Raw genomic sequence first — 21944 nt, 5'->3', positions numbered from 1 at the left:
GCTCCGGGACGTAGAGAGTGGATGGGGTGAAAGGGGAAGGTTTGTGTGTGTGTGTGTGTGTGTGTGTATGTGTGGCTGTGGCCAGAGGGGGAAAGAGATGGGGCCTCACACACATAACGTTACTGGTCCAAGAGATATCCTCATGACCACAGGACCACATGGTCCAAAACAGCAATAAAACGATTCCTGCAAATGATCCAATGCTATTAATTAAATGTCATGACAAGGTTAACTTGCAGTATCCTGCTGTCAAAACGAAAGCAGCCCGGATACTTATAAACCTAATCAGCACTTTGCATTGATGCCTTTGGTCCTGGGTTGGAGACAACATATCAGTGCCTAACTTGTTGTTTACAATGCAATGACACTATAAACATGTTTCTTCCTTAACTGCTCTTCCCAACCAACCAACACAGCGACAGTCACCTGCACCTACCTGTTCCAAACGGGAAGTGATCACTTTAGGTTTGCCAAGCCTTTGCGAGGAGGATATTTATTCTGCTTTAAGAACCCTTTGGGGTTTGGGGGTGAGCCAGGAGCATCCAGACAAGCTGCTGAGGACCAGTCGATGTGCTTTTTTTTTAACTCCCTTGTTCCTTTGGTTCTTCAGGCTCATTGCTTGTTACACCCTCAATCCACCTTGGAGGTAGATGCCAGTCATCAAACGTGATGGTGCTGACAGGTAAAGCAAATTTAATGGTGTTGCATCCATCTCCAGAGGGTGATGTGAAGGGGGTGGAGGAGGGGAGAGAGAGAGAGAGAGAGAGCAAGGATCTGGGGAGCTGTGGGTTTTGGGGGGATGGGGGAGTGGGGAGAGTCGAGACTGAGGTTTGTTGTTAGGAAAAAGCAATCTGCTGTTTAGAAATTACAATGCAATGGGGAGCAAACGAAAGTAAAGCACAGAAACACGCCTCCAACCATAGCTAAAATACTGTGTCAGCCTCGCACCAGCCTCTGTGCATCTCTCCTGTGAGCATCATGGGTTTGCATATCATTGAAAATCCCTGCTGCAGTATCTCAAACATAGGATGACTCCTTTTTCTTTAACACTAGACCCCATAATATGATTTGAGTTAGTGTTGCTGTGTTCATCATGGTTGTCTCAACGACAGTCAATTTTTAATCATAATAATAATAATCCTTGCAATCCTATATAGTGCTTTATCATGTCTTCGAGACATCTCAAAGCAGTTCGCAGGATATACTGTAAAGTGAATTGACTGTATATTATATGGACAAAATATTATATGGGCGAAACTCTGTATATGTTGTTTATATACTGTATAAGCTCTATAAGTTTTTACACTGAATAAGCAATTACTTTTTGATAGCTGATTATTTATTTAGTGCAAAAACTCTTACAATTGTTCCATGACTAACTGATGGTTCCCTGTGAATATTCCTCTGAATAATCGGAAATTGAGACTAATAATAATAATCCTTGCATTTGGTATAGCGCCTTATCACGTCTTCGAGACGTCTCAAAGCGTTTCACAGAATATACTGTAAAGTGAATTGATTTGTATTTTATGGCCGAAACGCGGCAGCCAATTACATTCTGAATTGTTACCGCTAAAGGGGGTGACAGATATTGTGGCTTTTGCTGGAGCCGTTTTCTTGTTATTCTCTGTTCTCTTCACAGCTATGTGTCACACAGAGCAGAGCCATTCATATGTAACAAGAGGTCAACCAAAAGACAGAAGTGAAAGTGGTGGCAATGATAATTGGGTTGCTTGGAATGCTAAATAAATATTATGGATCCTCAAGATCAAAGGAGAAAAATCAAGATTATATCTCTGGTGTGAGGGCGAGGTAAGGGTTAAACTATCGACGTGCTACTAATCAGTTTGAAATGTTGAGGGACAACCAAACAGTGTCCATCCCCATTCGATTTCCAGGAGCTTGCCATTGATCGCACGGTCTGGCAAGCTTTCCTGCTGCTTGTCCAGCCAGGACCACCCCACCTGAATAGTTTGGCGACAGTCAAATGATAGCTTGGGAAAGGAGGCTCTGGGATAGTAACCTGCGTGAAGGCCGCTATCTAAATCCAAGTTGTTGTTGAGGCTGAGCAGACAGACACCAAACCAATCCCCAGCAATGAGTTAACCCTTCAAGATATTTACAAAGAAAGGAAACCGAGGGACAAATATAATAATAATGATCCTTGGATTTGATATAGTGCTTTGTTACATAGTTGAGACGTCTCAAAGCTCTTCACAGGATATACTTTGAAGTGAATTGACTATATTTTGTGGGCAAAAATGCATCAAACAGACTAGATTTTAAAGGGGAAAGAGAGCCTGGATCAACAATTAAGACCGTAATCTATTGCCTCAGAAATCAGATATAAACTAGTTGTATTGTGAGGTTACCTGAACCTTAGTTATAATGGTACATTGTAAACATTCCCCATTTTGCACAGTTCTCCATTTTTTTTTACTTCGGTAACATGTTACTCAGTGGTATGTGGCTTATGACATGTGCATGTGACTGCCAGGATGCTGCAAGGCAAACCGGATGGACTTTGATCTTCTTTCATCCAGTAATTCTTATGATCTGACAAAGATCATACATATTGCTAAATTAATGCCATCACTGTTCTGCAATAGCAGGTGCTGTCTAATGGATAGAGCCAAATATAATGGTCGCACTGCTCTTGAGTACAAATATGTACAAATAGCACAGCATATTGGCAGGTACCCTAAATAATGGGATTAGAAACTACATTTGCAGCATAGTCTATTCAACGTTCTGAACGAAGAATTCAGGGCTAGCGATCCCTGATTAGAGTCTAACAGCTGTGAAGACAGCAGGACATTGTGTCTTTTCAACTCGTAAAAGCGAAGGCTTGCAATAAGGTATAAGAAACTCAGAGTTTAAAAGTGCTTTTCAAACATTCACCAAATTTTAAATAAGATACTCAGAGATATTTTAAACCCCTGTTAAGAATTTTTTTAAAAAAAATCCACCATGCACTGTAAAACATTTTCAAGTGCTGGAGGAATCAATGCTATTTCAATCAAAAAATACATAGAGCAACTCGTAAAAATCAATGGGATTCAGTGTGTCTGGCTGCTATGTTATTATCGAACAAGATTTCAACTTTATGAAACAGGGATGTGTCAATGTCAGTAGGTTTGTTCAGGACATGTTAGTCCATTGCCTTTAGGTCCTGCTGTTTACATTCTGTAGCAAAGTTCAAACCCAAGCTGCAGGTAGGATATCATTGATTTGACATCATGTCACCTCATGGTGTCCTTGGTAGTCTATAGTGTGGCTCCTGCATTAAATATAAATCTTAGAATGGCTTTAGGAGTGTGTGTATGTGTGTTGTGTATGCGTAGAGGGGAAAGCGTTATCCTTTCACAAGTGGAGGTGAACTGTTCTTTTCTTTCCAGTCCCAGAACTTGTAATAAAACATTGAAATAGCTTTAAATCATCACCTGCTTAGACGGCTGGTAGAGCCCCATTATAAGGAGGATATTTTATGGACCAATGGTTGGTTTCACCACATGCTAAAATAAATGCTAGTGGGAAATAAACACACCACTTTTTTTTACTTTAGATCTGCAATTGGGTTTTGCGTTCCAGTTTTTCCCAACGAGAAGCCACAAAATATGGTCAATTCACTTTACAGCATATTCTGTGAAGCACTTTGAGACGTCTCAAAGACATGATAAGGTGCTACATCAAATGCAAGTATTATTATTATTAATTACCAGGACAGATCCAGTTTGAGAAAGTCTGATTAAAGACAGCAGACTGAATACTGGGATATTAGAGATTGCAGCTGCCAGAAAAAACAAAACAAATTAATGGCATTATTTCTAAAAGGATAAAGAAGAAATTTAAACAGACGAAAACCACCTGTACAACGTCAATCAGTTCTCCAGGGACAGAGAGAAGGATGAGCAAGGCTGCCTTCACCAGGAAGAAATCCAGTGCGTCACACACAGCAAATTCTCCATCTAAAATGAGTCAGACAGGAAGGATACGAAATCCAGACCTAAGACGGTACTATTCCATGGGTAAGTGCATGAAAGAAATATTCTTCTCGCCATCGCAGTTAGGAAGGTGAGTGTCAGTGTCCATTTGGCCCATCACGGGTGAGTCCTTTACCTATGTCCACAAGTTCTGTTGACACTTTCTTGCAAGGGGTTTGGATGGGGGAGGTGGGTAGTGATTAGGAGCTGGAGCTGTGGGCTTCTGAGCTCAGATTTGCTGAGGCTACCTATAGTATCCCCTACAAGATGAGATAACTGAACAACACAGCAGGTAGATAGAGCAGGGTGGGTGGGTGGGTGGGTGGAGGGGGAGTCAATAAGTCAATAAGTATCTGTCGTGTCTACTATGAGCCTAGGTTTTTGCCTGTGTAAAAAAAATAGATGGCTGCTACTTCACCATCTCTCTCCCCCACCCAAACTGACACTCACAGGTTATACTCTCCACCAACATCTCCACTACCCCCCCCCCCCCCCACCTCAGATAAACATCTATCGGAAAAATCAACATGCTTACGATTATGATTTGGGGTTCTAAACCTGGCAAATGTGCTTATATTCAGTCCACAGAATTCGCTCAGTATTTTTATCTGGTTGCCTTGGAGACAAGGTTGGAATGAATGCACACAAGGGCTGAGTGAGTTTTTCTTTCGAATGTTTTACCCTCCCACTTCCTCTCCTGAAGGCTGCTGTGACCCGTTGAGGAAATATACGCCACTTTCACAGAGTCATGGAATGTTACAGCACAGGAACAGGCCATTCAGGACTATAAAGTCTGTGCTGGCATTTTCCTCCATATGAATCCAATCTCATTCCCATCCTCTCATACCTGACATTAATGGGACAAGTATTCCCAATAGACCTACCTTTTTTTTCTTTGAAGTACCTTCACAAATGCACTGTGAGTTTTTATTTGAGTCACTTCAATCACATTCATTCACCACTTGTCCCAATGCGACCCCCTGCCTTGTGCTATCAAATTAAATAGCTGCAGCATAAATATATATTTTTATGCATGCGTGTTTAAAAATATACACTTTGCAAGGCAGCAGAGCGCGATCAAGGCAAAGATATTAAATGGTCGTACATTTTCTTGAAAGATTCGTTGCCAGATAAAAAGGCAGAGAAGAGTGGCAGAAGACTGATTCACAAGAAACCTGAAGGCACCATTGAATACACGGTAAGGGCGTTTTTCAATTCGATAAGTTTCGTTTGCTCATTTCATTCTAGTTTCATTCGTTTCATTTCAGTCATTCTAGAGATGCAAGATTCAGTGTGTGATCACTTTTGCAGGCAGCAGTTGACGATTCCCTCTGCAGCATAGCCTTGAAGTTCAACACTACTCCAAATCAACTGGCTCAGTTAAACAAGCTTTACTCCCACAGCATTGTCCCCGGGCAGGTATGTGAGCCACTTCATCATAATAATCATAGTAATCCTTGCATTTGATATAGCGCCTCATCATGTCTTCAAAACATCTCAAAGCGCTTTGCAGAATATGCTGTAAAGTGCATTGACTGATATTTTGTGGGCAAACTACTTAATAGAGACCTACAATATTTTGTGGTCTTAGCCACTCTCTTAAAAAAAAGTTAAGATGATGCTTAATAGCTTAAATTCAATCTCAATTCGAAAGCTTGTTAAGACAAAATGGTACACAGGCTAAGACTAGGTGGTATTAAATTATGAAAACAATGAGATTCTGAATACGTCTACATTTGTCCCCGTATTGTCGTGTGGAAACTTCTGTTTCAATATAAATTCTGAGCTGAACTAAACATGTGCATTGATTTTTATTTCCCCTTTGCAGAGAATATATGTACTGGATCCAGGCATCTCCCGCAGTGATCACAGCCCCATGTCCTCAAGTCACAGCCAGTCACTGAGTCTGTCAGATGCAGAGTATGACAAACTTCTGGTAAGTGATTCATAGCGATCAATGCAACAGCAGAACAAGCAATTATCTACTGACCCTTTCAAGATGCTATGTGCATTCAATTACAGGGTAGAAATTCTACTCGGGTCTGGATTTACACTGTTTTCTTAGCAATTCAAAGAGTGCAGAATTTAACAATAGTAATAATAATCCTTGCATTTGATATATCACTCAATCACGTCTTTCAGACGTCTCAAAGCGCTTCACAGAATATGCTGTAATTGACTGTATATTTTTTGGGCAAAATGCAACGGCCAATTGTGCACAACAGTGTCCCACAAACAGTCGTGGATTAAGTGACCAAATTATTATAATAATTTATTTATTTATCTGAGAAATATCTTTTAACCCGGTTTTAATTTTGAAGCTTTTTCCCCCTGGTATATTGTTGTAAGATCTATGAATGTTTGGCTTCATGGGTCACATTTGAGTTTTGAGAATTTATCACATTCAGCCTATTTTAAAATGCTGGGAAAATAGAGTAAAGATAGACCCAGGTGAAATTTCTCCTCCATTTGCCATCAACACAATCTTATTCACAGCGGCAGAAAGCAGCCAGAACTGATCCTCAATACAGAGTTAACCATCACTCATAGTAACTACTGGTTATTTTACTCAGTGCCACTTCCAAAATGACAATGCTATTGAGAACCTACTCTCTTAGAATTGCTGGGATATATATATTTTTGTCTCTGATTTGTGTCACTGTAAATGTTACTTAATAGCAAATATCCTCGCATTTGATATAGCGCCTTATATCGTTGAGCCATGTTAAAGTGCTTCATCAGATATATTATAATTAATTGACTGTGTATTTTGCGGGCGAAATAGTGCAAAACATCACTGAGAGCTATTGCTAAAATGATTCCATCGTATTTTCTCAAAGTACAGCAAAATTAATTATTCAGTGCATGTTGTGTTGTGGTAATAGCAATGAGTCATTCTTTTGACCTTCTGTAATTTTCAGGATGCCGATTCTGTGAAAATGTCCACTGTGCAGCAATGCAGCTCAGAACCATCCACAGAACACTCTTCGTTCCCCACCCAAGACACAAACTCCCTTTCTGAAAGATTTCTCAAAATCTGTTGCAAATATTTCACAGATAGAAAGGTATATATATTTTTTTTTGGTCAGACGGGATTTTTTTGGGATCACATGCCTGACACATGTGGAAATCCCTCTCCATACTTAAGAGTATCCAAACCAAGCTGAGAATTTCATCCATCCCACCTACACATGGGAATTTTAAGAGATAGATTGTTGGAATGGAATGCACACTCTCCCTAATTCCAGGAAGTAGTAGGTGCAGATTGGCAATGCTTGGGGACCATTGGGTTAACTGCTGGAGTCTTAACAGCTAAAAAAAGGTATATGTAAAAATATATGTATTGACAGATTTTGTGGCTTACAAAACCATTTCAGAAATGTACAACGAATAGCAATTAGTCACAGTTATTTTAAAACCTCCAGAGTGGGCAATTTATATATAAAGGTTCACTTAAACTAACAGCTTGAATATGAAGTGCTGCTTGCTTTATTGGAAATACCTCTGCTCATTGTATTTATGATCTGCTCACAGGGAGTTGTGAAAGGCGTCCTCCTTGTTACTCCAAAAAAGATCCTGTTCGACCCGTATAAATCCCACCCATTGGTTAAGGAAAATGGCTGTGAGGATTACTTCTTTGCCTGCAGCATGGCATCGATCATTTCGGCCAATTGCCACACAGATGTCTCCCGCATGAAGTTCAGGGTCTCCTCACCCTTGTAAGTGCTTCGTTCAAAACGAAAATATAAAGATCAGAGTCAGAACTGGAGGAAATTAGGTTATAAGCAGACTTGCACTCCAGCGAGGAATGTTGCAACAGGGATGACCTGTACAGTGCTCTCAACCAGTCACATTTAAATTGCAGCCTTGACTGATTATTCACCGTTTTCTGGGATTGGGTTTGCTGTATTTTGGCAGGTCAACTGAGGCAATGGTGAGGGGAGATTTGTGGGGAGGGGAAAGAGACAAGGAAGAAAATCAGTCAGATGGGGAAAGATCCTTTCTCTACTTACCAAGCATGACAGTTAATGTATCAACCATACAACAGCATCAATAGCATCTTAAGGGATGTCAGTTTACCTTTGTCACACATGATCTCTTGCCTATTCAAACAAGGTTGAGGATGCCTGAAGTAAACCACTACACAAATTGCTATTGAACAAGATATTTAAACAGCGTTAAGTATCCACTCGTGGTTTTAAAATCTCTGCCTCTTAATCAAGTCAACCAGCTTTCCATTTTACAATCTTTGAGAGAGGAATTGCAGATTTAGGGACAAAGTGGAAGAATGAATGTGATCGATTAACCACTGAATTGAGGTAGAATTCAGAGCTCTGGGCAAAAATAGCATTAAAAGGAAACACAAACCTTTTGGAACAGTGGAGCTGAGCTCTCAGAGAGGAGTCCAGAGGCTTACTGCAAAATTAAAGGAAGAAGAATTACTGTGTTTCAGGCAGTGCCGGGAGGTGGGAATGGAAGTGGGACAGAGGCCAGCAAAGGTCACACAATTAAGAGCCAGGAAGTGGAAAAACACAGTACCTTATTGTTCTTCAGAACCTGGGGAGGCAAAGACTTCCTGGGAGGTGCAATAAAGAAAGCAAAATCATCACTTGGTCCCCAAAGAATCAGCGGTTACGGAATTAGTGGTGCCTAACCGAACAAATTGTTAACCCAGCCCCGCTCCAGAAAGGAATATGGTCGCCAGATGAATAGACAGGCCGATCTCACTTTCCCAACTAATTGTATCACACAGGGAAAAGGGGTGGGAGAGGAAATATCGGAAGCAAACTTACAAATTACTTTAATTTTAAACAACTCTTTGAACAAATCTTAAATTTTAGGTTAAGCATCTTTACTACCTTTTGGGAGAATTTGGGGTTCTCTCGTGCTCGTATTGCTATGGAATTAAATGCAAGTTGATTTGACTCCAATTTGCTTTGAAGCAACTGGGATGAATACACTCTTCCTTCCTTTTTTCTACAGACGGAAAGTTACTGTTGAGACAAATTCCAGTCAATACAAACCAACAGGAAGAAATATTGCCAACACTGTCCAAAGGAAGGCTCGTCGTTTCAACACTCCCATTCAGATCAAAGCCAAACCTCAATGTGCAGAGATGAACGAGGCCCATTTATTTCCCGGCAGTAAAGAAACACCTCTGGCAAAAATCATTGGGGTCTCCTACTCTTGTCCCGATTCTCTGTGTCAGGCTAATGAGAAATCGTTGGATGAAATAGCGGTATTGCAGGACTGCGTGATGTGTTTGGATCTGGAAGAAAATGGTACGATTGGAAATAAGGAAATACTGCCCTTTGACGGCAAAGTGAAATGCGGGGGAGATAATTTAATATCACAAAATGGACTCTGTTCTACAAGGCAAAAAAATCCAGAAGACAACACAAGTCATGGCCACCAATGTATTCTGTCCAGTAAACTAAGAAAGGAGGGTTTGTATGAACAAAAGGAATTAGAGATCCTCTGTGATTCAGTTAACAGTGCAGATAACAAAGACGGTTCTTTTTGGGAAATACGTCTATCAGATGAAGAGCATGCCAGTGTCCTTTCAGCTCGTGATTCAGAACATGATCTGGAAAAGACTAAAGAAGAACTATTTCACACCGAACTTTCAAGTCGTGGACTAAAGGTTCAAGATGTCTGCTCTTTAATGAACAGTTCCAGAGCAAAGGATCAGTTAACAGCTTATCAATACAGCAAACAGGACAGTGGAGGGGATTTCGAGTTACCTACTTTGAAGGAAAAGCGTGGATTAACACAAGGTACGAGATATCAGGAACATATGCATTCCCACTACGCTCTTTGAATAGTGATGTTCCTCAGCAGCAGTAATTGGAGTTTGCAACGAGCGTGCCAAATTGACTGCCCAGGAAGGTGGTGGAGGAAGATTATATCAGCAGATTTATGAGGAAGTTTGCTAGTTATTTGGCAAAGAAATTGATCGAGGAGATTGAGAAGTAAATTAAAGTTGCAGCAGAAAGAGAGTAATAGAGTCAATTTTTTTTTCTTATGCTTTAGGACTGTCCAGATGGTTATTTCCAGCCCTTCACTTGTCTATATTAGATTTATAACTTATTCCTATTGCAACCAGAAAAGTCTACTCCAGTACGTAACCAACCCTTTCATAAATGGCAACTCTGCAGCACATTATTTGTCCAGCTAGGACCACCCAACCTGATAACGTTTCGCCACAAGTTTCAAGTTACCGAATCCCTCTCTTTGAATAGTTGTGCGGCATATTGGTTAGTGTGCTCACCTTGCAAGAGAGAGGACTGGGTTTGATTCCCAAGCAGGGTGAAACGTTAGGCAAGTTTCCTTATTCCATACACCTCTGTTTGCCTAGCAGTAAGTAGGAACCCGGTTGTTAGTTGACTGGCGGATCGCTTTTCCAGGGTTAATAATCCCTTCAAAAATAAATAAAAATAATAGTTTGGTCACTCAATCCACGACTGTTTGTGGGACACTGCTGTGCACAATTGGCTGCCGTGTTTTGCCCACAAAATATAGTCAATTCACTTGAAGACGTGATAAGGCGCTATATCAAATTCAAGGATTATTAATTATTATTATTATCATCATACACAGATTCCCATGCTCTTGTCAAAATACAGTAACCTCCGAATAGATCCAATGCTCAATGGTATTGAATGGCTGATAAATGTCACAGGCTAAAAATAGCACAGAGCCTTGTTCAATTAGACTTGTTGTTCACAAGGTCAAACAGCAGTAATCCATTTGTGTATAATACATGTATGTGTGTATAATACATATATATAGAAAAAAAGTCAAGGACCTTCCTTTCACAAAAATGTACTGCAATTGCATCAAGGCTTTCCTCGAGTATGCAAGCAACAAAAAGGTTTTGGATTTAAAATGTGTTTGTTTAAAAGGCAAGTTGTTGCAGTAAATAATTAATTTCCAATTGTTGAAACTTGTTTGGTTTGGATATCCCTAATAATCGTGATCATTTTAGTGTGGTACCGTGGAACTCTCTTCTTCAGTTCCCTCATATCTTGCCCCCTATTTGTGATTATATAAATTTTATTAAAGCACTTCAGATAATGTTTTGTAGTCAAAAAAAATTACTTTAAAAAAAACTGAAAGAAAGGTAAAAACAAACATCAACATCAACAATAATCGATATTCTCCATCAATAATTACAAAATAAAAATAATTAGTTAGTGGTTGTAACTGATTGAGACGTTGCAATATAGACTGATGACCAGATTCGGTTTGCGTTGCAGAACTCCAAGATGCTAAAGAGGATGAAGTGAAGTTGCGGATGATGTTTTTATGCCTAAAGGTTCGAGTTCCCTTGAGAAGAAGCAGCTTGGTTCAGTTTGGAGTGCCCGTCCCTCGCAATAGATGCCAGCAGAGATCTGAGGAGTTCTGGTTTGCAATGTCTCAGGAAAAGTAAGTTACGTTCACATATTCACATCTTATTGTAAACACAACCATTTGTAGCAAATACAAGTTCACTTATTACGCGTCGGGATACATTACTATTCCCGATGAGCCATTCCAGTTGCTGATTTCTCTCTGTATAAAGGAATGCTTCCTGGTGTCTGTGCTAAACTTACCGTTCACGACGCTGAAAACATACAGTTTCACCCACAAAATGTACAGTCAATTCACTTTGCAGTATATTCTGTGAAGCATTTTGAGACGTCTCGAAGACGTGATAAGGTGTTATATCAAATGCAAGTATTGTATTATATTATTATAAGGCCTCCTCTCCTTGCTGCATTACCTTATCTTAAAAGTATTCTGGGTATACTTTCTCTATCCCATTAAACATCTTATGTACCTCTACAAGGTCCCCACCGACTCTTCTCTTTTCCAGTCTGAAACCCCCCCACCCTTATCTCATTGTTCCTCTCAGCTAATGAACTTAAATTTGCTATCTTATGTTTATGATCTTTGCAAACTCTTGGCTGTCTCCTCTGATTACATCTCCCTTCTCAGATTAGTGCCTTCTGCAAATTTAACTGCCTCACAACGAATCCGTGAACCCAGGTCGATTATGTAAGCTCGGAACAGGAGGGCTGCGTGACATTAGGGGGTAACAATGGCTGTGTTGTGTACGGAGCTCGTCAGCTGCATTTTAGATATTGTCGCACATTGTCTTGTGATTGGAACCAGTGCTGACACAGTAGAGTAGCATTAGGTTACAGTGTGGTGCATTATCCTTCTACCTCTCTAACCCGGGTTCAAAGCCAGCCCAGATCGATAGGATGACTCTGCATTTCCCTTTCCAACGTTTAGAGAAACAAGCCAAAAAAAATTAAACTTACAAAAACTGAGCTTATCTGTTTCTCTCAAGGCAGCATTGCCCAAGGACGTATAAAAAGGCTCCCCCAAGGACATGTTGTTATCTGACTTCCCCTCCACTCCCCCCCTGGATCACAAGCTGCTGTTGTTCCTGTGCCCGTCACTTGCTTAGACGGGCAGTGAATGGGACGCTGTGAGCGCTCTCGAGCAGTGCCCGAAGAAGGCAATAACAAACTTCGACTACATGTCCGCAGATAAACTCTCTCATTTACATGCCTATTTCCAGTCACGTTTGCAGCAGCTCTTCTCATCGTCGAGGTTACTGACGGACACTGGCAAGAAACAAGAATGTTTTCTCAACGTTTTTAAGTCACAACGGTGACAGATGACAAAGAATCACAGGAAAGGGCGAATTTGTCGTGCGTGTTCATTGCTTGTGATGTAATTGCACAGACCGGTTAATGATATAAGTAGCGGCCACAGGTTACATCCACGCTGTGGCAGATATTCCTACAGTTCTGCCCAGTAAGAGTTCAACTGCAGGAAGCTACCTCCAAATAAACAAAATTACAATGGCTAGAGGCATTCCTTTGCATATTATTGGCCCAGTTGGCATGAAATCTCCCAATGACAAATTTCCTTTGCGGTGGAGTTTGAATGCCGAGATCCAGGTTCAAATCCCAGATGAGCAGTTTGTGAGTTGGGCCACATTGCCTTAAATATTGTACAAACCTTTTCAGATCACTTCTGAATGATCACCTTCTAGGGCTGCTGAGGAATAAGAAACTCACCTTTGACTTGCTGTATCTTTGAATTTCATTGCATCCGGTGAATGACATGAATTTGCCGGAGTCTTGCTTGCACCGTGTCCAGGACCATCATTCGTCTGTCTTATCTCTCCGACAATCAACCTATGGCCAGAACGGTTGCTCAGTAAAGTACAAAAGCCCAGTGCCTTGCGTGTGTGTGTGTGTGGGGGGGGACATTCACACTGGTCTCCTGGCTTCTGACTGTGGAAAACAAGTTGAACGATGCTTGGTTTAGGTCACAAGCAGGCAACTACTTGCCTGACTTGAGCGCGGCGAAAACTGGAGAGGAAGTCACAGAAGAACAAAATAAAACCTCTTGCTAAAGTTGGCAGAATTTGATTAAAATAGAAAAAAAAAAGAACTGCTCGTCCCCCGTGCCCTCCGTTCCACCATCGGTGGCCGCGGCTTTCAGCCGCTATGCCCTGAAACTCTGGAACACACTTGCTCCAACTCTCCGCCCTGCCCCCTCCTCCCCCGTCTTCAAGTCGCGCTTCAAGATCTTCCTCTTCGACAGTACCTACGGTTGTTCCACCCCCCCCCCCCCGGCTCAGCATCGTTCTCCATCAATGTCAAGAGCTCTGGGAAGCTACCCTGCGCTGGGGGTGGGGGGCTATATAAATGCAAGTTGTTGTTGTTGAGGAAGTCCTGAGCAGTTAAAGTAATTGGTAAACACAAATGGCATTTTTTGGCCTCGAGCCCCTTGGACATTCACAGAATGGAATCCTTTCCTATTTATTTTTTGCTGCCTCTGCTTAGCTGTGGTTTAAGCTCTTTCAAACAAGTCCGCTGACCTGTTACATATGAAGCAAAGTAACTACCCAATAGATTCCTACTGATCTGCCACCCAATGACAAGTTGCCCATTGGGATGGGAATCACACGCAACCATTACCGAAGCTGGGAAACATTTGCAACTGTATCTGTACCAGTGAGTATCAACACTCTCTCTTTCTCGCTCTCTCTCCCTCCCTCTCTGTCTGCCGGTTGAGTAACTTCTCTGATCTAATTCAAGGATTATTACTATTGATGTTCCTTTCAAACATGTTGCTAGGAGTTCAAAGGCAGAAATGAGAGTGAATACGGTCGTCCTCGTGAACTTGTTTACAACAAGCTGCTGATACTATCGTTTGCTGTACAAACAGTCCTAGACCGTGGCCAGCGGTTTTGGTACCTTACATTTTGATCGTGGTTACTGTCACCTCCCCACTCCCTCGCCACACGGCTTTTTTTCAGACTCCGCAACTGTGAAGCACTCTGGGATGCGTGAAGGGCGCTATATAAATGCAAGTTGTTGCTGTTAACTATTTGGTATAATAAAGACGTGCATACATTAAAGATACTATAAATAGGCATTATAATCAAACAATACTTTGAATTCGACAGACTATGGGCTTACATATCAAAACGGTCACTAAATGCAACGTAGTTAGCAACAAGGCGCAATATCATTCAGGTTGTTTTGGTCTCTGCGTTCACTTTTCCTCACAAACAGGGAGCATTAATGATGTCTTCAGAGGTAACTAGCTTGGATGAGTTGCTAATCTCAAGACAAAATCATTCGATAGCAATCATTGACCCGAGACGCTTTGCTGATTGTACCATTGCAAGATAGACCTAACACCGACTGGTCCAAACCTGTTCCACCACTACTTTTTATTGCAAATGCCCAACTTTTAACCTCCCTGGATTGCAGAAGGTCATATCTTTCACATGAGAAAGATAGCAGTGGAGTTCAGATCTCTTCACTGATTTGGAGTTAGGAAAGATGCCTGATAGATTATTGCTGTAAAGCAAAGTGACTGTATTTGTAGGCGAAAGTTGCAATCAATTTGCACAGAGCATTACTGGTTGGCTCCAGAGCCTTGGGACGTCTTCCCGACGTGAAAGGCGCTGTACAAATGTAATTTTGTTGTTGTTGTTGGGACGAGCTGATGCAATAGTTGCACATAGTACGGTTCTCCTCAGCCCAGAAACCACAGCAATTTTAAGGAAAAGAAATATAAATCCCGGTTGGTCTAATGCTAAAGCACCGATGAATTGCCCCACCCTGTACTGCAGTGTACAAGAAGCTTCCTATCTAGATTACGGAAGCGGACAGCGTACAATACAGTGACAGAGAGTGAAGGAGGCTAATTATCATCATAGTGTTCACAAGTAGCTTCGCAGGGGTAGCCTCCAGATTAGACATGTCATGTAATGATTTTCGACCAAGATTACAGCACACTTTATAAAGCTCAGCTTCTGAGATACAGGCTGATCATTTCAACTGACTCCAGAGTGGCAGGAATCGGGGTAAGTTTGTCTGTATTGTGGGAACCAAGAAATAACGTATTTTAGATTGAGGAGGCTTGTGGTAAGATTGGGCAATATCCACAAAACTGGGGAACTTGTTTCATGATTATAATCCGTTCATTCACTTGGAAGGCAATCATTTCTTTCGAAAACAAAAACACTTTAAAATTAGTCAAACTGATGACATTTCCACAATGTAAAGCATCCTGTTGCTTAACTCGGATAATTTTGGAAAGTACTTGAACTGGACTTAATTATCAGTTAGTAAACGGAAAAATAGCATCCTGTATAGAAATGTCAGGAAACCGTGGGGAATGGTAAGATTTTTTAAAATCAGTATAAAAGTCATTAATGAGTACCAGAATGCTATACCCACTCACCATTTGCAGCTCAGCAGTGAAAAGTCACCATAAAATAATCCCAATCAAAGATATGCTATGAGTCCTTCCAGAAATGTAACACTATTGCCTCAAACCTATGATGTGTGTACATGCAGTTCAGCAGCCCCTCACTATAAGATAGGAAAATCCAGTCTATCCACCCACAGTGAAGCTTCCCTGGTCATGTTCTGACTCAATATTGTCTGCCTGGCTTTTTAAGGCCACTGCATTCAGATTAGTTTGTTTACTCCTTGCCTGCCAGTCGAGCTCAGTGGATTTAATTAAGTAATGAATGCGCCTCTTTTATTACTTTAAGGTTTAGGTAGCTCTTTTCAAAGAGCCGGCACGGACACCATAGGCTGAATGGCCTCCTTCTGCGCTGTATTATTCTATGATAACTTCTATGATAAGTGATGTGATACAGCGAAACCCAGCTATAGCTCCAATACAATTGCTCTTAACCATATGCAGCTGTGGTGAGAATTGTGCTCGTTGAATCTGCAGTGGCCTGTTCCATTTTGCAGGCAGACTTTATGGTGAGAAGGTGCCCAGAATCGATACACCCAGGTGGGATTTGTTTTTAAAAATAAATGTCTTTTTTAATGCACTGTTTCTGATTTTGTTTTATATATTATATATACACACAAATATATACTGTATTCAGGAAATGAGGTGAAGGCCTTGATGCAGAGGTAGGAAAGAAAACCCAGTATCCTCAATAATGTTCTTCCTTCCAATTCAACAAAAAGACAATTCATTGATCATTCATTCATCTGGCTCAGCTTAGCTGCCGAAGCAACAGTCACTACACAGTTTAGTAACTCGCAGCAACAGGAGGAACTCTGACACCTTTAGATATGATCAGGAGCTAAAACTAACATCAATATCGTGACTCAAAACAAATGCTACCCACATGGCACTGGTGATATCTTTCAGCACTCAGCGTGAAAGGTGCCATATAAATGCGAGTTATTCTTAATGTTACTGATTATTCCTACAGGGTGGACGAGTTGCATCAATACCTGAAACAGTGGAGACCTGAGATTTATTCACTTGAAAGAATGGATGATGCCCAAGTGGACGATTTTGTGCTGCTGGAGAGAAAGTGCGGGTTCTCTTTGCCCGAGAATGTCCTCGATGGTTTGTTCGAAGATTGGGAGGTGAGTGTAGCCACATCTTGCGATAGAGGCAATAGAGACTACTGCGACATTTCACTCCATAGAACTTTGCAACAACATCTTGTATTTATATTGCGCTCTTCACACAGGAGTGCTGCACAACTCTTTGCCTGTAACTTTCTGAGTATGAGTCAGTAAGTTTTCTTTTAGTTGAATACCTGAGACTTACAGACCAGGAAGGTTTATAAGGATCCTTTATAAAAAAAGATTTGTGCAACAATTTAGCAAAACCAACCACAACAACTTGCACTTGTACAGCACCCTTCACCCGGGGTAGCGTCCCAGAGCGTTTAAATTCCAAGCAATATTCAGATTCAATATGATTTTATAGCAAAACATGAAGCGTTTATGGGGAAAATAACTCGCCGCCCTGTACGTAGAGCAAATTCATCAGGAAAGCTTTGGGACGGAATGGAATCAGGGATAATTTTGTTGATGTAAAGTGCACATTACGCAGGCTGAGAGATTCAAGTCTCCGAGATTTTATTTCATCAAATTTAATCATAGCTGCGCAAGTGTAAAATAGCCTCTCTTTTGCTCCTGCTCAAGGGCACTTTCCACACCGCTCCATGTTGAAGCCGCATTTAGTGGCCGTACAGACTTTAGATCTGGCATTGGACCAAGTGATCCCTAGCTGCAGTTTGTCAAGGTTATCAATGGACATAATTGATGCATAAAAGCACTTCTCCTTTATGCAGAGCAGATCAGTCAACAAACCTGTTTATTCTAAAGACAGCTTTCCCTTTTCTCACCGCAATGAGCTAAATGCTCAGATTGTTTTTTTCGGAATGCGGAGAGGAAATTGATGTCAGCCACTCGCTTTGTGCTGAACAGTCTAAACATAGAAGCACAGTGTGCTTGGAGTCACTCTGCCTGCTCCAGAGAGAGAGAAAGAGAGAGAGGCTCGTGCCAGAGAATGGTCAGAACTGCAGTGGTGCAGAGAGCAAAGACGGGCTTCTTAGGGCAATACAAAATCATTTACAAAGCAAACGGGGAACATGGACCCTTTGTCCAGGTCAGTACCTGCTTTATTCAGTACAACACGTCTCTAGATAATTATTTGGGGAGGACACGTTTGCAGGGCTACGGGGAGAGCGCGGGGGAGTGGGATTGATTTGGACAGCTATTTTAAAAGAGCTGGCACAGACATGATGGGCCGAATGACCTCCTTCTGTGCTGTGTAATTCTATGATTCTATTCTGATGTGAAGAGCAGTGACTGGATTGATATCTCTCCACTGTATTGACATCGGGGAAAAGAGTACCCACATTTGATCAGTGTTTGCATTTCTGCACTGCCCGTTTGTGAGTCTAAAGGCCAACTTGCGTACTGCCCAACTCAGCTTCCCTGCTTGACCCAAAGGTGCAAAATATCATTGTATTATTACCAGACTCGTTTGGTTGAATGTTCTCGGTTTGTTGTGATTTACTGATTGTTTTTTTTTTTAAAATCCTCAATTCTACAGCGTTTAGCTTCTGCCTTCTTATTTCTTTCGTAGATTATAACTGTAGAGGATAACCCATTGAACCAGTATGATATCTTCGAGACAGAGTTTGGTTATGTTGAACCAGTGCTGGAGGGGAGCAGCAACTTGATGGAAACGTTTCATATTGAGAAGGTAGAAGGCAGTGAGATTTTATATTGATGATAATAATAATAATCCTTGTATGTGATATAGAGTCTTTGCACGTTGTTCAGACTTCTCAAAAGGCTTCGCAGAATATACTACAAAGTGAATTGTCTAAGTATTTTGTGGGTGAAATTTTACTCTCCTTCCGTTGGTTTAGTCTACACTTAAGGAAAGAGAATCCAGGTGAGATCATTCAAATTAAATTGGATGAAGAAGATAATTTTGGATGAAAGAAATATATATTCTTTCTTTTAGTTAGGTGGGGACTTTTCCAAAAGGGAAGGGAGTTTCTCCCAATGTCCTTGGCAATAAAAACAGATAAAATTGGTACTTCACATTAGGGCTGGTCGTGGGGCATTACTGTGTGCGTAAATCGGCTGATGTGTTTGCCTACAAAACTGATAAGACTTCTCAGTAACTTTGTGAGTGCTTTGAGATGTTTCCAATTACAGGTGCTATATTATCAATACAAGGATTATTATTATTTAACTTGTCAATGAAACTTCACAAAAAAAAATTCCCTTCCCTCAAGGACAGAGGCTCCCAAATTTTGTTTACCTGAATTCTGTTGTACTGTTTTGTAGATTTCAAGGCATCTGCCACCCAGAACAGTGGGGCATCCTTGGCGACTGGCATACAACACATCTCTGCATGGCTTTAGTCTGAAAACCCTTTACCGAAAAGTGGCCAAAGTTGACTCGCCAGTGCTGCTGATTTTAAAGGACACACATAGTCAGGTAAGGAATTGGTTATACTGACAGACAGAATGTCATGCTCTGTGGCAATGTTAAGGCACGGTATCAAATGGAAAGATTATTAATGTGCGCTTCCCTGAATTATATGCACTTACCCCGACTTGTGTCCGTTCTAGGTGTTCGGTGCTTTGACCTCACACCCCCCGAAGTCGAGTGATCTTTTCTTTGGGACGGGAGAAACATTTCTCTTCACCTTTAATCCTGATTTTAAGGTATATAGAGTGGGCTCGAGCAACGTTCTTGAGTCACACTTCATGATAGTACCTTAGTTATTGACTCCCTCAGTGCTGCAGTTACTACAGAATATAGAGGGAGATACAGACTGAAATCTGTATCCAACTGTGCACAGTGATTTCTGTGACGAGGGGAGGAATGTTATCTGTTTACGGAAGGAGCACAGAGTTTGAATAGTGGAGATGGCTTTATTAGCTTTGAGGATTGTTTAATCTGTGTAGAAGTTTCTCCTAGAAGATCAGATTGATGAGTCAAAGCGTGCTATCAGGCAAGCTTGGGGCAGTTTCTGGAAGGAGCGGGGTTTAATGGCCTGCATTTTTTTATGGCTGTCTGTGGGCCACTGTTGTGTGCAGTTGGCTGCCACATTTCACCCAAAACAGATGCAGTCAATTCACTTTACAGTATATTCTGTGAAAGGCTTTGAGATATCTAAGGCTCTATATCAAATGACTCACGTGCTTAGCCGGCTTCTTTTGTTGGAGCAGATTCTAATCGCTACAATCTGTTTGCAGATCTTCCCCTGGACTGGGGAGAATTCGTTCTTTATAAAAGGAGGTTTGGATTCTCTAGCAATAGGAGGAGGGAGGTAGGTTTCTAAATGAGGAACAAGATCCTAACTCTGGAGAGAAAACTCTTTGTATTGGCAACATTGGAGAGGAAGTGAAGTAACTGAACAGGGGAAATAATTGAAGCTTCCAATTCCTTCTGTGCTCCAAACATATCTAATTCCTAATTCTAACGTGTTTTCATCTGCCCATGGCAAAACAGCATCAAGTGATACGGGTATTTTTCATAGATTTACTCTGCCCCATTTTGCCCACCAAATATAGTCTTTACAGTATATCTTGTGAAGTGCTTTGAGATGTCTCAACCGCATGACAAGGCGCTAGATCACATGCAAGGATTATTATAGTTGTGATGAGCTGTCAGGTCCCAAATGCAGCCAAAACCCTTGCAGGTGAGTTTGTCACCTCCCACTTGGATTATTCCAATGCACTCCTCGCAGGTCTCCCCAGCTCCACCATTCACAAGATCCAGCTCATTCAACACTCTGCCACCCACATAACTGACCCGGACCAAACTCGGAACCCACATCTCACCATTTCTGGCCCAGGCTCCACCGGCTCCCCATCACCGAATGGATCGACTTCAAGATCCTGTCACGCTTGTGTTCAAATCCGTTCACTCCCTGGCACCTCCTGACCTCTCTGACCTCCTCACTCCACCACTCGATGCCTCCCTCGATGGCCTCATCCCTCGCACCCTCTCCCGCACTATGTCAAATGCAAGGATTATTATTATTATAACCCTTTTCATTACAGTTAAGCTCTCTCGAGTGTTGGAAGTTTACAGTCTATGATACTTGTTGACCATAGTTGTTAAAAGTGCAGAACGATCAGAAATTTCAAATTGATCACAATCCATTTTTTTTTTTTCCTTTCCAACAAAGTGGCCGCTTCGGGTTGTGGCTGGATGAAGATCTCAACAGGGGCCGAAGCAATTCCTGCCCGACCTTCAATAACTCCATTCTGTCCAAAGTCGAAGATTTTAACGTGCGGGACCTCGAAGTCTGGACATTTCGCTAAGCTTGCACTGCAAGACCTGGAACAGGGCTGCAGCGCCGACTGCCGACGTGCGTCGCTGAAAACATTGATAAATTCATGAAACGAGTTCCTGCTTCGTATTATTTTTTTTAAAGCAAATAAAAGTACCGAAAGGACATTTGGACGCGCACCTCTTTAGACCGGGTTCAGCAGCATGGCTGCAGTCACACAGGAGGTTTGGCTTCCAGCGATGGAGATGATGCAGACAGAGGAGGAAATGTCGATCAATTCCTCGTGTGGAAGAGGGGGGGGAGCTTTTGCTTCTGAATCCGGTTAGCACCTCAAGAGTTTCGTTAAGCCACGTGGAGCTCGCATCGAGAGAACAATCAGGACCTGTCCTGTTTCGATGGGCTCACTGCAACAATGCTGATGTGTTGTGCCGTGCATTTGAAACAGCTTGCAGTCGGAAACACCCGCAAATTCTTGGTGTCCTGTTGGAATAAATCACCACCTGACAATGAAGGCTGCAGCTCATACCTAACCAATTCTTGGCAAAAGCTGGAATACAAATGACTCTTTACTAAATGGCTACTTGCTTTTTACTTGGTTGCTCTGTAATCTTGTTACATGCAAGTCTGGTTTAATATTTTGTGTGTGTGTGTGTGTGGTCTGTCTGAAATTGCCACATGTAATGGGATTTGATTGCACAGTTAGTTATTAATATTAAAGTATCTTAATCTGAAGCCGCGATCTGAGGGAGTTCTTGAATAGATTGGTCCTTGTTCTGCAGAATGTTTGATATTCAGTCAGCGTAAGCGTCCATTATTTGGGGTGAAAATTGTAACATCCTGATT

General features: G+C 41.6%; 1 protein-coding gene across 3 annotated transcripts; it reads left to right on the top strand.

Annotated features, from left to right (window-relative positions):
- The first annotated feature begins 479 nt into the window (after nucleotides 1–479).
- si:ch211-15d5.11 (nuclear receptor coactivator 7) lies at nucleotides 480–21833 on the top strand. Of its 3 annotated transcripts, XM_007894793.2 has the most exons (16): nucleotides 484–682; nucleotides 1643–1812; nucleotides 3835–4028; nucleotides 5102–5181; nucleotides 5295–5402; nucleotides 5812–5919; nucleotides 6905–7048; nucleotides 7518–7702; nucleotides 8967–9760; nucleotides 11243–11411; nucleotides 16750–16909; nucleotides 18426–18545; nucleotides 19142–19294; nucleotides 19429–19524; nucleotides 20059–20132; nucleotides 20997–21833. In XM_007894793.2, exons 2-16 carry the CDS (start codon nucleotides 1718–1720, stop codon nucleotides 21130–21132), a joined length of 2616 nt encoding a protein of 871 aa, XP_007892984.2. In that variant the 5' UTR covers nucleotides 484–682; nucleotides 1643–1717; the 3' UTR covers nucleotides 21133–21833. The 3 variants fall into 3 exon arrangements, with proteins under 3 accessions (XP_042194782.1, XP_007892984.2, XP_007892986.2); XM_042338848.1 differs by lacking the exon at nucleotides 20059–20132 and having other exon boundaries at nucleotides 480–682; nucleotides 20997–21085; XM_007894795.2 differs by lacking the exons at nucleotides 484–682; nucleotides 1643–1812; nucleotides 3835–4028 and adding an exon at nucleotides 4694–4902.
- The last annotated feature ends 111 nt before the right edge of the window (nucleotides 21834–21944 follow it).

Source organism: Callorhinchus milii, unplaced genomic scaffold (assembly GCF_018977255.1).
Source record: "Callorhinchus milii isolate IMCB2004 unplaced genomic scaffold, IMCB_Cmil_1.0 Scaffold10, whole genome shotgun sequence".
Lineage (NCBI taxonomy): Eukaryota > Metazoa > Chordata > Chondrichthyes > Chimaeriformes > Callorhinchidae > Callorhinchus > Callorhinchus milii.
Note: the sequence above shows the minus strand (reverse complement) of the source record. Positions and strands in the feature narration are given on the sequence as shown.

What these genes read in the sequence shown, in the direction of transcription:
- si:ch211-15d5.11 (XM_007894793.2), top strand. Translation starts at nt 1,718, where the DNA reads ATGATAATTGGGTTGCTTGGAATGCTAAATAAATATTATGGATCCTCA. An exon ending in AAGACGGTACTATTCCATGG is followed by an intron (nt 4,029 to 5,101) that starts GTAAGTGCATGA and finishes TTTTCTTGAAAG; the next exon opens with ATTCGTTGCCAGATAAAAAG. An exon ending in GTTTGTTCGAAGATTGGGAG is followed by an intron (nt 16,910 to 18,425) that starts GTGAGTGTAGCC and finishes TTTCTTTCGTAG; the next exon opens with ATTATAACTGTAGAGGATAA.